General features: G+C 39.2%; 1 protein-coding gene across 3 annotated transcripts in view; it reads right to left on the bottom strand.

Moving 5' to 3' along the window:
- Nucleotides 1–14,348, bottom strand: part of DISC1 (DISC1 scaffold protein) — a 201,885-nt gene that overhangs the window by 172,429 nt on the left and 15,108 nt on the right. For all 3 annotated transcript variants that reach the window (XR_011337009.1, XM_069852290.1, XM_069852289.1), the window contains exons 2-3: nucleotides 8,493–9,481; nucleotides 5,049–5,118 (exon numbers count right to left, since the gene is read on the bottom strand). Coding sequence is in view for 2 of the 3 variants with exons in the window: in XM_069852290.1 (XP_069708391.1) it covers nucleotides 5,049–5,118; nucleotides 8,493–9,464 (1,042 nt within the window). In the remaining variant the exon portion in view is untranslated. The remainder of the gene's footprint in view (nucleotides 1–5,048; nucleotides 5,119–8,492; nucleotides 9,482–14,348) is intronic.

Here is a 14,348-nt window from a genome sequence, read left to right as displayed (position 1 = left end):
ATTATTATGCACAAGCAAAGCTTTATATACCCTTATCTGCCCCATTAGCTAGCAAACCCAGTGGTTTTCCACAATGAAGTCTCACAGTTACAGTAATTCAGCATAACTCTACTTGCTACAAATATTTCTCTTATCTAGCAACCTCCTTCTCCTTAGATGTCCCACAGTTTCTTGCCAACGAGCACAAGGATGCCAGCTGTATTATCCTGCATGCACTCAGCAGTGAAATCTTTCATACGCACATTGGAAAACTATTTTTTTAGTTTAAACTGCAAAGAGAAATTTGGAAAGACCAACAACCATACACCTGGGCAGGAGTTTGGGGTTATTGCATAATTCAGCGTTTGCAAGTTCTACCATAATAAGTGGTCAAGACCTCCCTCTGAATACTATAACAAATGACATTTTCAAACCAGACATTACTTAACATTATACTTTATTGTTTTCTCTCTCTGCAGTTGTCTTAAAGCAAACAGCTGGTTAAAGTCAGCAACAGCATCTCTCCTAGCATACAAACACTAACTACTACAAAGTTTTTCCCTTCCTACACTTCTGATTAATGGAAGATGTGCAGAATCACACTCCTCAACTCCAGCACAGCACAGGGTTTGGTTCGTGATGCCCTGCAGATCTTGAGACATGGAAAGGACAGTTGCTGTGAGGAAGTCTTAAAGAGCACAAGCAACAAGCAAAAAAAACAAAACAACATAACAACACTATTTTTCTGTAGTACACATTGCACAAGCCCACAACAGCTCACCAATTCATATAGCTCAAGCTTTGAGATATGAACTAAAAAAAACAATGGCTTGCATGATATTAGATGTGTCTACAGCATGAATCCTATCTCAGCAATGAGAATAAATTTTGCCATGACAAGCATAAATGTTTCTATATTCTAGCTGGTACGCTGGACTGATAAGGAGTTACTCTAATCTAATCAATGACTTTCACTGGAGAGTCCTAACTGAATATAACGTGATTGCACAGGGATGTTACTGTTCCCTACCAGTTGCAAGCAGTAAATCCATACACTCACATTCCTGCAACACGATATTTTTTTAAATATTAAATACATTTTTTAAAATTAACCAGAAGGTCTGCAGAAACGTATTTATTATCAGTGAGAGAGCATGTGAACCAATAGTGGAGTTCAGCAACAACGCTCAGTCCTAACACTTAGCAATCCATTTGCCCCTTACACCAGGTAAGGCTGAGAAGTTCAAGAAGCAAAGAACAAGCAAATGTTTTTTAAATGTTTCAGCAATAGATTTGTCTTAAGTAAAATACACTTGCTTCGACTGCAAGCACAACTCCCACAGAAACAAAAATATGCTACTTTTTTTCCCCTCCTGCATTCAGCAGTGTGTTTAACCTTGGAGCTGTCAAGCTCCATCATGAATAATGAGCCATGACAACGCTCCAAATGATCCTTGGAGAACAGACCAATTTTTACTATATGCAACGCAAGGCAAAACACTTTTCTTATTCCCATGGTACTGCACCTGCTTTTGAAAATATATAGTAATGTGGCCATCAAGAGGAGACCACAAGTAAATACAGAAAAAAAATAGGCTACTTCATGATATTTCCTCACCTACAAACACAGAATGAGCAACAAAACATGTAACATCGTAATGGCTCCTATTTAAAATTAAACCAGGACTGATAAGACTTGTCTCAACTGAATATATATTTGACACAAACATTTCACAGCTGAGGTGCATTTGAAACAACCTATTGCTGCTACAGTAGAAAGAGAGCGTGTCTTGGTGGCACCTTGCAGGCCTCACAGCACCAGGCTCGCTCAGTGACTGCTAGCAGGTGGGCACAAACATGGGACAGGAGGACAGCCTCTGTCCTGAGAGGATAAAAGGATCTCCTATGTACCCGTGGCACTACCTGAAATAAATAATTCATTCATTAACAAGCAGCTGAAAACACACATGTTCTCTAACAGATACAAGCAGCACACATCTGTTTTGTGCTTCTGCAAAGGAGAAAAACCAATAGATTCTTATTTCTGATGTGTTTGCAATAAGGTGTCTGTTAATGGCTTTGTAGTAGGAAAAACTTGCCTATATTTCTGTGCCATTTCCAAGTCTGGTTGGTTGCCACACTTAAAACCACAGTGCATCACTTTACCCTCTCTGAAGTGGCACTACTTTACATGCACTTAGTTTCAAAAGTATAGCTACCATAAACTACAGGGGCTTTCAAAAAAAGCTCTAGAGATCTGGAAAGCAACTGTCAGACAGCAGAAACCAGTCCTAAGCGCTCTGAGGAGCTTTAAGTGATAATACATCTTCCTTCCACTGAACTGCTATCAAAAACAGAGTCCTCTCCTGCAATAGTGGGTGGCTCCTAGAAAGTCAAAATTGGAAAATTCTCTTTGGTTCTTGTCTACGATGGAAGCTGGAGAAGAGCCTCTTCCACTGAAGCAATAATGCAGTTACATGCATTTATTGACAATTTATTTTTCCATTTGGGTGTATAGCCACCCACAGCCCTCCTCCACCATCTGCTCTCCTTCCCCTCTACTCACCTCTTTCACATACAGCGCATTTTGCAGCTACTCACATCACACTATTTCTCCTATTCCCCTGCAGCACTCCAGAATCCACAAGAATCATGCTACAACCACACACAGCACTACCACAATCTGATTCAAAACTGTTCTGTTCTTAACAGAAAACTCAAAGTCCCCCAGACTACAGGGACAAATTTTTTTTAACACTATAGTTAAAATGTCCTCAGCCTCCACATACACTGTGTTAGTTTTTCCCACTCCCTAATAATATTTTCATTTATGCCCCACATCACATCTCTGCACTTCTAGCACTTTCATTTCCTGCTAGCAATATCTGGCAATAAGATACCTTTAAAGACGGCTAATTAGAGAATTCACTTGAACAGAAATTGTTACTTAGCCAATCTGGAATCTCTTTAATAAGCATTCAAACTTCACTTCATGCCAGGCAAGACTTTGTTCTCCACCAGGAGCAGTGACATGGTTCCAAAAGCAAACGTGGAAAGCTTACCACTGCAAGAGGAAGAGGAAAGGTCACAGTTCTAATCCTTCTTGCAGCACTGCACTGTCTTTCCCTGGAAATACACTGTCCACGTTTCACAAAAAAAGAAACGGAAACAACCTGAGGAAGTCAGGATACTTGTATCCCATCCCCTGTCCACAGCTGCTTCGGAAGAGGAACAGAGGCCAGTATGTGGGTACCAGAAAGCAGGTCAAGGACTCAAAATTAAAGATGCATGGTTATGTATCATAGAATCACCAGGTTGGAAGAGACCCCAGAATCAGAGTCCAGCCATTCCTATCAAACACTAAACCATGTCCCTCAGCACCTCATCCACTCATCTTTTAAACACCGCCAGGGATGGTGACTCAACCACCTCCCTGGGCAGCCTCTGCCAGTTCCCAATGACCCTTTCTGTGAAATATTTTTTTCCTAACGTTCAGTCTAAATCTCCCCTGGCAGAGCTTGCCCCTTGTCCTGTCCCCCGTCACTTGGGAGAAGAGGCCAGCACCCTCCTCTCCACAACGTCTTTTCAGGTAGTTGTAGAGAGCAATGAGGTCTCCCCTCAGCCTCCTCTTCTCCAGGCTGAACAACCCAGCGCTCTCAGCCATTCCTCGTAAGCTATTCCTCAGTAATGTCTATTTGACAGAGATTAAATCCATTAGTATCTACAACACTCTCAACTTTTAACATATCTAAAAGGTTTTCCCCATTAGGAGGTGCCACACTAAAAGAACGACTTGTGACAGTAGCAGATTTTTCTCCTACATATAGGCAGGCCTTTAAGATATTAACAGGACCACTGTTGCAGAAGGGCTGTGCACCTACTCCCTAGACATTACTAAACCACATTTTAATTGTCTTGGGAGACACTACTGAGGGCAGGGAAACAGAGCCATGGTAAAGCTTCACACATAATTTTGAAAGACAAACCACAAGTCTGACCACTCCCCAATACCTAAAAGCTGAGAGTAAAAAAGCGGCAGGAAAGGAACTATCTTCTTCCAGCTTTACTCTGAAGTACCCATGCATATTTTACTGAAACCTATGCAGGGGTCCTCAACTGAAAACAGATCTAGCAGGAAGAATTTCATCTAGAACCTCAAGACCAACAAAATATGAGTACTTGAACATAGACTACCATAACAGGAAACAGCAAGAAACCCCAAGATACATGTTAACAGATGCACTAGTCATGAACACGCACACACACAGCTTACAAGAAGTGCCAAGGCATTTGAAAGGTGTGCTGGTCTTGTATAACCCCAGCCTACTCACTGGTGGGGTGGCAGGAGAAGCAGAAAAGGCCTTGACTGAGCAAGCACTGCTCAGCAATAACTAAAACCACCCCTATATTATCAACTGTTTCCAGCATAAATCCAAAACAAAGCTTCATGCTAGCTACTTTGAAGAAAATGAACTCTATCCCAATGAAAACCAGCACAAAAGGAAGAGCGCTTCTCAAATACAGATATACGCCAGTAGCTCTATTACCACCATATTCTCTAGCTGGTTTTGATTCATCTCAGTGGACATCACATTAATCCCACAGGACAGTATCATTCACTTCTTTAATAGCTACTGACCTCATTTCTGTGTTTGAGCCCTGCTGTAGTATCATGACTAAATGTGGCAAGCAACAAATCACACTCTGTCAGCAGCCAGTGCCTGTCCTTTCTCCTTTCAAAGCTTTCATTCATTTCTGCATTTTTTTGAAGTCATGCTGCTTCAAAAACAGCTGATCCAGATGGTGGATATTTAGATTTCAACCTTCCTACATGGCCATGTGGCTCAAGAAGATAAAAACTGTTGCTACCTGCTGCTGACCTACTTCTTTCCTTTACTTGTTTCCTGCCGTTTAACAGAAAAAAAAATACTGTTCATTGAACTAGTCTTCCACACCAAACCACTGCTATGTAGCAAATATAAAATAAAATTAATAGAGGAAGGAGAGGGAAGGGAAGAAAAAAAAAAAGCACCATTATCCAGTGAGGCATAGGGAGAAGCAACTCTCACCTCTATCATAGTCATCTTCCTCTATTGCTTTTTCCTGAAGCCTCTGAAGCCGTAAGATCAAGGATTTTATCTATGCAAAGAGAAAAAAGTTTATTATGAAGGGGTTGCATTTCAAGCTATTTAAACTATTAACCTCTACATAAATTTACTAGATTACTACATTGCTACAATGGTCCAATTTTGAGACTCAAACATTTGTTAAGTGGACGGACTTATTCGGAAGTCAGCTGAATTGCAGCTACTTGAGCCAAGTGTGGCTTTAGTCCAAAGACATACAGAGAATAACTAACAATGTTTCTTGAAAGGCAAAAGAGATCACGTGATCACAGTATATTTTTCACCCTTTGAATAAATCAAAATAAGGATTATTAGAGAATTCTGTCAGCACATCTACTTCTGTTCACGTTGTACTCAGTGTGTTCATTCTAACAATTCTTTGCTTATATAAGTTTTGTACACAACAAATCCAGAATTTCCATAAGCAAACCACTTTCTTCAACAAGTAAAAAGAAATATATAGCATGAACATTTTGGAAAAAGTATCCTCATGTTACGGCACAGAAATTGGTGTTCATTTGCAGTCAATGAAGTTTCATTAAAATATAATTTAGGCTCATTTACATAACATCAATGTTTGCATTTTCTGAAATGTTCACATTGCAAATGCTAGATGAGGGAAAAAAAGCAAAAGAACAAGACTACCTATACCACATATGGAGTGTCCTTTTATTTCAAAAGTTACTGCATCTCTTTGTTAACAGGAAGGCTCTGAATCAAAGTTCTGAAATTTTGTAAGGCTAAATGTTCACCCAAAGGCCATTACAAGTTTTTACCATTAAAGAATTTGGTTAGAAGGTAGGCAGTCCTCTCATTGTCACGCCAACCACAGCTTAACATGGCTACAGTTACAAGACTGAAAAAAAGTGTTTTCTTCTTAAAGTTCTACATGACCCGTAATAAACGAGTCATTATCAGGGGTGAAAAAGATAGGCCTGGAAAAAGCAGCAGCATATATTCCAGTAGCTGAAAACCTGAAAATGCTTACAAGAGCATTTTCCAACAAGAAAATCAATACTTGAACATTCTGCATTTACAAAGTATTTTGCTCCTCCTTGAAACTCTTTCATATTTAAATCCCTATATTTAAACTCTAAATTGCATGAAGAGAAATAGATACAGCCAGTCAACAACTTAATAGAAACACTCAGTTATCATGACTGCATAATCAACACATAAATCAAGCAAAACATAAATTCATGGTATCCCTTCTAAATGTAGTAGGTGAAAGTGGACTAGTGGAAAAGAACTATAAAAAATAAAGCTAGAAAGGAATCAAAGAATGCTTGATTAATAACAGGCTATAAGATTCCCCAGAATGGAAAAAAAAAAACCCACACACCCCACAATATTGCATATATGTTCCCTTTTCCTCAAGGCTTCATTTTATTTTGTTTTTCACTACCTGGAACTCCAATCTTTTTTCTCTTGAGGCTGGTAAGGGACGCGTAACACATTGAAGGAGGAGCTCTGAATCTACACCATAAATTATTTTCTATATTTTATGCCCTGCTTTTGATAGAGTTTTAAAGAAGCCGGCAGAAAGAATGACTCAAATGACACTTTTTCATATATGTGATTTATAACAACCATCTATGCCGCAAGTATAGCTTCGCTGCTCTTTAGAGTGTATATCCCATCACGCACTTACAGTGGCAGGTCATTTGAAGTCTACTTGGACACCATAGACCAGACGAGCCCATGGCAAAATGACTGAAGCTGTCACAGTAAAGTGCTTTCTATTTGCAGGCTGGTAAGACATTTGGAGCTCGAGAAAGCAAAGACCTTCTTCAGCACAGCATGTCCTGTATCTGTAGTACGTGATGACCATTTTGCTTTTTCTGTACTTAATAAATTTTAACAACTTCGGTATTGCCTCCTTTTCCTGACTACAGTTGCCTTTGTTTCTTCCTGAAAAGTTTGGACTCGCTCATTATCATTACAGCAGGCAGGTGCTTCACACTAAACATACACAACTGGCTAACCAAGGGCAAAGACATCTGAGAGCACAAATCCCCAATTTTCAATGAATTCATAAAGACAGAAATTAAAGAGCAATGTTTCTTTTGTGCCTATCAAATAAATATACTGAAAAGACAGAAAAATAATTTCTTACATTGATTATGTTATAAATTCCAAAATTTGCAGCAAATTAATTTCCAAGACCACCCCAGATTATGGGCACATTATCATTCCAGGCATGAAGCCAAAGAAACTGCTCTATGACAACGTGTGTGAAGTCTGTAAATAAGGGAACCTAGTTTGAGCCCTACACGCATCCTCTATGGAAAGTCAGTATAAGAAAGCATCACAAGCCCGGGACAGATGTCATGGAGAATAAAATCAGAATAAAAGTTTCTCGATTCTCTGTCTTACCCAGAGAGCAGGATTGTGCAAAGCCTCAAAGCAGGTTGTTTCAGCAGGCCTAAAGACAATACAGTACATCTCAGCATGTATGTATGAGCTGAGAAGTTATAGAAACCTGAGTTTCCAAAAGGTGCTCCAGAAACTCAGGGCACTAGTGAGACACACACCAAAAAAAAAAAACAAAAACACCACCAAGCATCTAGTGCACCTTGAACAAATTTGCAGAATCTACTGTGTCCACATTAATCTCTGGATTACTGCTTCCTGCACGCACAACAAAAACAGTAGGTGGTTCTTTACTGCAGTATGGTTTCCCCCTAATGCCTACCCTGCCATGCCAAAAAATTGTGTAACAAAAAAACACCCTGATCCTTCTTAAGATTTCCCCCATCCCTCTCCCACAAAGAACACTGTGAATGAAACTGCCTGCATCTGGTAGACACACGTGTAAAAAGAAAGACTCCTCCTGTTTAGCCCAGTACCCCTCTGGGCTGGAAATAAAGAAAAAAAGGTTTGATTCCCTGTTTGAGTTAGAGCAGTGACATGATCCCCCATTTTTATTTTGTGCAGAGAGGAGATTACAGGCTAATGTCATAGAAGTGCTTTACTCCAAGACATTTTTAGCTGAATATAGACACTTCCAGCTACATACTGCAGTGCTGTTAAATCATGGTGCTTCAAAAAAAAAAGAGTTCTTGCCATCCCCAAATTTTGTACTACATATGCTCCAAACTGCAGACAAAATAGCCGCCTGTGAAAGAAAATGGTATTGGTTGAATTCAGAAACTGACGTGTGACATAATGGAAGCGAGAGGATCACAGTTTCAGTAGAACATAGGAATCAGGTACTGCAATAACATCACCTTTTTTTCTTTTTTAAACTAAAAAGGAAACTGGTTCTCTCATCATTATCATGCAGACTACTACTGTAAATCACTATGAAGAAATGTCACAAACACCATAAGCACAAATGCTTTGGGGTCCAGGAAGAGGAATCAAATAGGAAGTAAGATAACTAACCTTTAATGTACTGCGGTTGCCAAGCAGGCAGTCCTGTAGCACTGGTTCATACTTTTTCATCAAAGTATCCCAGTTATGGTCACTAACAGTAAAGCTACTTTCATAGCCTGAGGTGACAGAAGAACCAGCAGATGCTGCATCTGAGGAATCTGTAGAATACGGAAACGTTGCATCCATATCCGAGAGAGAGAAAGTCTCACAATCCTGTGGCTTACCATTCACTGCCGTCTCATTTTCATACTCAAGATCCTCTCTGGGCCTGGTGAGACAATGCAGAGCTTCCAAGTGCTGACATGTCTGCACCACCTCCTCTAGCTTCTGCAGATTTCCTGTAGTGCTGGGATGCAGAACGTACTCAGCTTCCTTGACAGTTGACTTGCCTTCAGCATCACTTACTCCAGAGGATGAGTTCAGGGAGAGCTGTATGAAGCTGAAACTTGAACTAAAGCTGTCTTGTGTACCAACAGAATGAGAAACATCTCTGATTTGATATTCACAGTCATTATTCACTTCTGTGTGATCCAAAGCATACGTCTTTTGGGGCTCGCTCACTTTAGCACCATAGCTCTTCTGCTGCATACAGCATATTGCAGAAACATCTCCTTTGCTTGTTGCTGTGGCAGAGTTAACTGGTATCACTGTCTTTTCTGTCTGCAGACTCATGTAACATGAACGATTTTTGCAGCTTCCTGGCATATTTCCAGTAGTGGCCAACATTGTTACCCCGTTAGTGGGAACTACAGCACCTTTTGCAACTGAACTGCAGTGTAAGAATTCAAAGTTATTTTTGTACTGTCTGCACAGAGGGCAGTTCTCAAAGTCTTCACAATGCTGCCTGCCATGTTTGAGTGCTTCTGGGTTGAACGGCTTGCAGGCACGCGGGGACTGAAACTCTATCTGTCGCGGAGCCTCTGGCCTCATGTATCCAGGTCTTATTGCCAGTTTCTTTTTACTAAAAGAGCCTGCAAGCATTAACTGCTCCTGAACACCTGAGGGAAGCAGGGGTGGAAAGCGTCATTACAGTTTGTCATTTTCTAGATTTAACATATTGTAGCATCTGAAAACAATTGTTTCAGGAATGTCAAACAGCTCATTGGTTTCCATTTCAACAAAACAAAGACAGTGACCATACAACAGACAAAGAAAAAAGTTGTTACCAGAGAACAGTCTGTGTATTCACCTGTTTTCTGAAGAGTTCACATCTGATCAACTCGCTAATGCAATCAGGTCCACCAGGACACAAACCTGGGTAAAATGGTATGATTCATCTATCCTATTCATACAAATGCTCTGCACTGCTCCTCCATTCTCAATTCACTTCGCACAATGAAGCACAGACCTTGTTTATGTCTCTCTGATCCAGAGTGATTTTCAGACTTACGAGCACATCTAGGATAGGACTGAATCTGCATCAAAAAAATGAGATCAATACTAACAAAGAAATTTTGCATACAGTCTGTTGATGCTCATGTTCAGTTTCTTGTGTTTGTATCCATGTTTTATTAACACAAGCGTTTCAGATTCTGCTACCAGAACAGATGCGACTAACACTCTGTGGCTGTATACCTGTCAGTCTAATGAGCTATTTTATAAGTTTTCATTTAGTTTTACTATACTGTCTATTGCCCAAAATGTGAAAAGTTTTGCATGCAGGATCACTAGACCCAGAAAACTAATGCCACCACATGCTTGCTAGCATTGCTGTAGTGTTAATATATTAAGAAAAGGTCTCTGCTCAATAGCTCTATTTCCCCACATACATCCTACTTAAATAGCTGAAAAGATGAATTTGCTGCTCACAGAGCAGAATAGAAAGAACCAAGATACAAAACCACAAAGAGCATTAAAAACAGGCAAATAGAACATGGTATTCTGTCTTTGTTCTCTGTACATGCCTATAAAAAAAATATGGGTAAGAGATAACGTGGTGATAACTTCCAGTTTCTTATGGATTTACTGCTAGTCAAAAGGTATTTCATTCTTCTGTCCTACACACAATCAATGGGAACACAAGCTCTGCATCATCATCCATTATGTAGCACAAAAACATCTCGATTAGGCTTATTTGCCTCTATCGCCCTTCCAAGGCATCTAGTGACCAGCTAAATTATGCCCTCAGTTAGCTGCCTTCTACTCACCAAAACAGAATCAATTGCCAGAATCTCACATTAGAAGCATTCCCATCATCCACACAGAGCTCTTTCAAAAACAAGTTTCAAGAAAAAAAAAATGTTCTTTACAAGCAATATATTTAATATTCATCTCTAATCACAACCTTTTATCAACTCTTGCATTGAGAGATGTGCACACAATCTAAACACCTCAGCAAAGGTCTTATACATACCTTACTACAATGACAATCTACTCAAAAAATTGAGCCTCAGACCTGATACTTCCCAGGAGACTTTTCCCAACATTCACTACACTCTCTCCAAATAACCTTCAACAAAAGCAATTTATACATTTTCCATGCAGTACAATAGTGGCACATCTCACCATGGGACTGCAGTTAAGCTTCTGTATTCTGCTTCCTATCACCATAAATTAGAATACCCCAGGCTGCCTCTTACATTCTTTTCTGTCAGAGGAAAAAGCATCAGAGAAAGCAGAAATAAAAAAGGTCACCGAGTCCATCAGCCTGTCTACTATAAAGAGACAGTGAAATGCTGTACCGAGAGTTCTAACAAATGGGAACTGCTCTTGGAGTAAGGGAACAAAAACTGAACAAAGTGTTTTTTAGAATTTAATTCTTTTAGCTTATATACAAAATAACAGCCTAAATTCACCTTCAGCTGAAGGTATCAGTCATGCAGAAAAAAAGTTATTCTAAGATCGGATATATTTTATCACCATTTACAAAAGACTTAGTCCATAAAAATGGAAAAGGTCCTTTGGTATAATTAGAATCAGTTTTAAATTGATCTTAGTAAATCACTATGAATTTCTAAAGCAGACAGGTAATTACAGCTCTTTAAACACCAAATTTACACTAAGCTAATGTAAGTAAGGTTTAAATTGGCTGAAGTGTTAGATATTTGCACCAAGTGAACTGGACGCAATTCTAAAAATCACTGGAGCCAAAGCAGTACAATTCCATTATCCTGAAACAGTCAACACAAGCCCCACACATCTCTGCACTCCTGTCCACATTTGCGGGTAAGCCCCCAGACAGATTTACCACTCAGCTCCTTCACAGACTCCTGGTAAGCCCAACGGCACAAGTCCTTCACCTGACTACCAGAGCAGCACCACTGCCTGCATTACACACAAGATTATAGCCTAAACCATAAGCCTTTCAGAGGGTGCTACAAGGAGAGGGCTGCAGGTCCCTGGCCCCAGTGTAGCTGCACCTGAGCACAAGGCAGGGAAGGGGTGGACAGACACAGAGCTGGGAGCAGCATCTCCACATGACCAGTCCCCTCAGTCACCACAAAATCCAGCCAGAATGTTACTATGGCTTTGGATTTGTTTCTGCACTGTTTATCCTTCTGCCATGTCCCTTTTCTCAAGATTAGGATTTCAGTTGTTTATCATCACATACTTGAAATTTAGTTACAAAGACTTTGGTTTCTTGCACAGCCTTCCAATCATAATTTGCTTTGTCGGTATATCAGATCGAAAACTATGCAGAAATGATTCAGCCAGCTTTTTAAGAAAAGACAGGCCTCAAATTTTTCTTATGGTTTCCTCAGTTTCAGGCACGTCAAATAACTGATGGCAATTAGCTACCCAGACTATCAAAACAGTACCTTGAAACACTGTGAAGCAATGGAAGGTAATTTAAAAACCCCTCCATCATATAGCATGCTATGCATTGTACAAGAAACACACACTTATAAAAACAGAAAAGTTACAAATGGAAGAAGGGCCTTTCAATTATAATATTACACATCAACTTTTAAAAGATGTTACGATCCTAGAATATAAATTGCATTATCTTCTAATGTCAGATTACGTGCAAATTGCTTCAAATCCAAATTATGACAGCCCAGAAATAACTAAATTATAACAGCTCTTTCATCACAAATTTTTTTCTAGATGACCAACATTTCATAAAAACTAACAGCTGAGAGTCAGAGCATGGGGAGGGGAGGTGGAGCATCTGTTGCTGTAAAGCAAGGCATAACCAGCAATGCTGCTCACATCTTAGTTGCACCAGTAAAATGAAAAGGGAGAGGTGAAGCCAAAGAGCGTTTCTCGCTGACAGAGAAAGCAGATTCCCTTGTACCCAGTCTAATACTAAACAGTAGCAGAAAAGCCATCTAATTAAGTTTAGATTGTAAGTCTTCGTTTTCAGCCACAAACATAGCAGTTCTGGTATTTTGATCAAATGCTTAAGTAGCATCTCTGGATGGACAGGTGTAACTACCATATATTTTTGTAAATTTCACTAGGATTTTATTGATCGGTACACAAACTCTGAAGCAATCACCTCCCCACTCCTGCTTTAAACACATAATGCAGAATGCTTGCAAGCTCAGTAAGTTTTCCCTGAAAGTAACTGAGAAATTATACATGCAGTTTTAGAGAGAGCTCAACTATCTGAATACACCTGTATAACACACAGTTGATTTTTATTCTTACAAATTCACCTTTACAGCCTTTGTGGCTGCTAACTGTGGTGTGGAGGAAAAGATACTTGGTCATGTTCAAAGGCAACTATCAAAGCAATGCTCCAAGTAATTTCTGTACTGCTGTTTCTGTTAAGGAAGCCTTAAATGCCTGTGTTAAATCATACACAAACCAAGTGAGTGAGATGAAATTATTTATTATTTACAAGCATAGAGATACACACAAATGTTTAACCTATCAGTAAGAAAAATGAACCATTCTCAGGAATTAATGAATCTGACATGATAATAACTATTACTGTTCAGTTCCTATGTCATAAAAATAAGCAAAATGTTGCAGCCTCTTAATTAGTTATATTTTGACTTATTTGCTGAATTTCAAAGATATCACAAAATATTCAAATTAATATGTCACTGATCCCAACACAGCCTATATTAAAACAATCCAGCACAGCCTCTATATACAAGCTAGCTTTCAAAGAAATTTATTTTTCAACAAATATTTTTATAACTCTTAAAAGCCAAGGTCTCATTTAGCTTTTTCATCACATTGAATGTTAACTAGGCTTTGATTTATCTAGCATTTTATAAAGAGTATCTGTAAGAGATGAGCAATAGCTGAGCTACATTATATTTAATAGAATTTACAAATTATTTCCTCACAAAGGGTTCCTGTGATTTCTAAAGTTGCAGGCCAGGATCAGTTATTTAACTGTTAAATTTCCAAGACCTCACATCTAAAATATTCTCTGAAGTCATTAAATGCATATTAGTTTCTGTTCTTCATTAAAAACACTTCAAAGAGTTGTGCATTTTAGAAGTCAGCAGTCTTCCTCAGCCAGTTTGAAGTGTACTTTTATTGACTCACTCCCATAAGGCACACGTCACTGAGTTGTTATATTTGAACCACTTACCTCCTTAATGCAACAACTCATTTTAAGCCATTTGATGAACCTGTAGCACCTCTTCCTATAGTAAGAATCACAGTAGCTGATACCAATTTCGGTACGTGTAGACTTCCCACCCCCCCCACCCCCCCCCAAGAGAAAAAAAAAAGGTTTTTTAATCTGGTTTTGCCTTAACCCCAAGAAAGAAAGATTATTTATTGAAAAGTAAGCTCCTAAATATCAAACACTTCCCATGTCAGAAGCAATCACCTATATAGTCAGGGGGAGTAAAAGAAACACCCCTTTCCTTAATTACATATTACAATTGTGCCCAGTATTACTAACACTTTAAAGTGCGCCTACAACCATCAGTATTCAGCAGTGCATTGACTATGCAC

This window comes from Phaenicophaeus curvirostris, chromosome 2, assembly GCF_032191515.1.
Source record: "Phaenicophaeus curvirostris isolate KB17595 chromosome 2, BPBGC_Pcur_1.0, whole genome shotgun sequence".
Lineage (NCBI taxonomy): Eukaryota > Metazoa > Chordata > Aves > Cuculiformes > Cuculidae > Phaenicophaeus > Phaenicophaeus curvirostris.
Note: the sequence above shows the minus strand (reverse complement) of the source record. Positions and strands in the feature narration are given on the sequence as shown.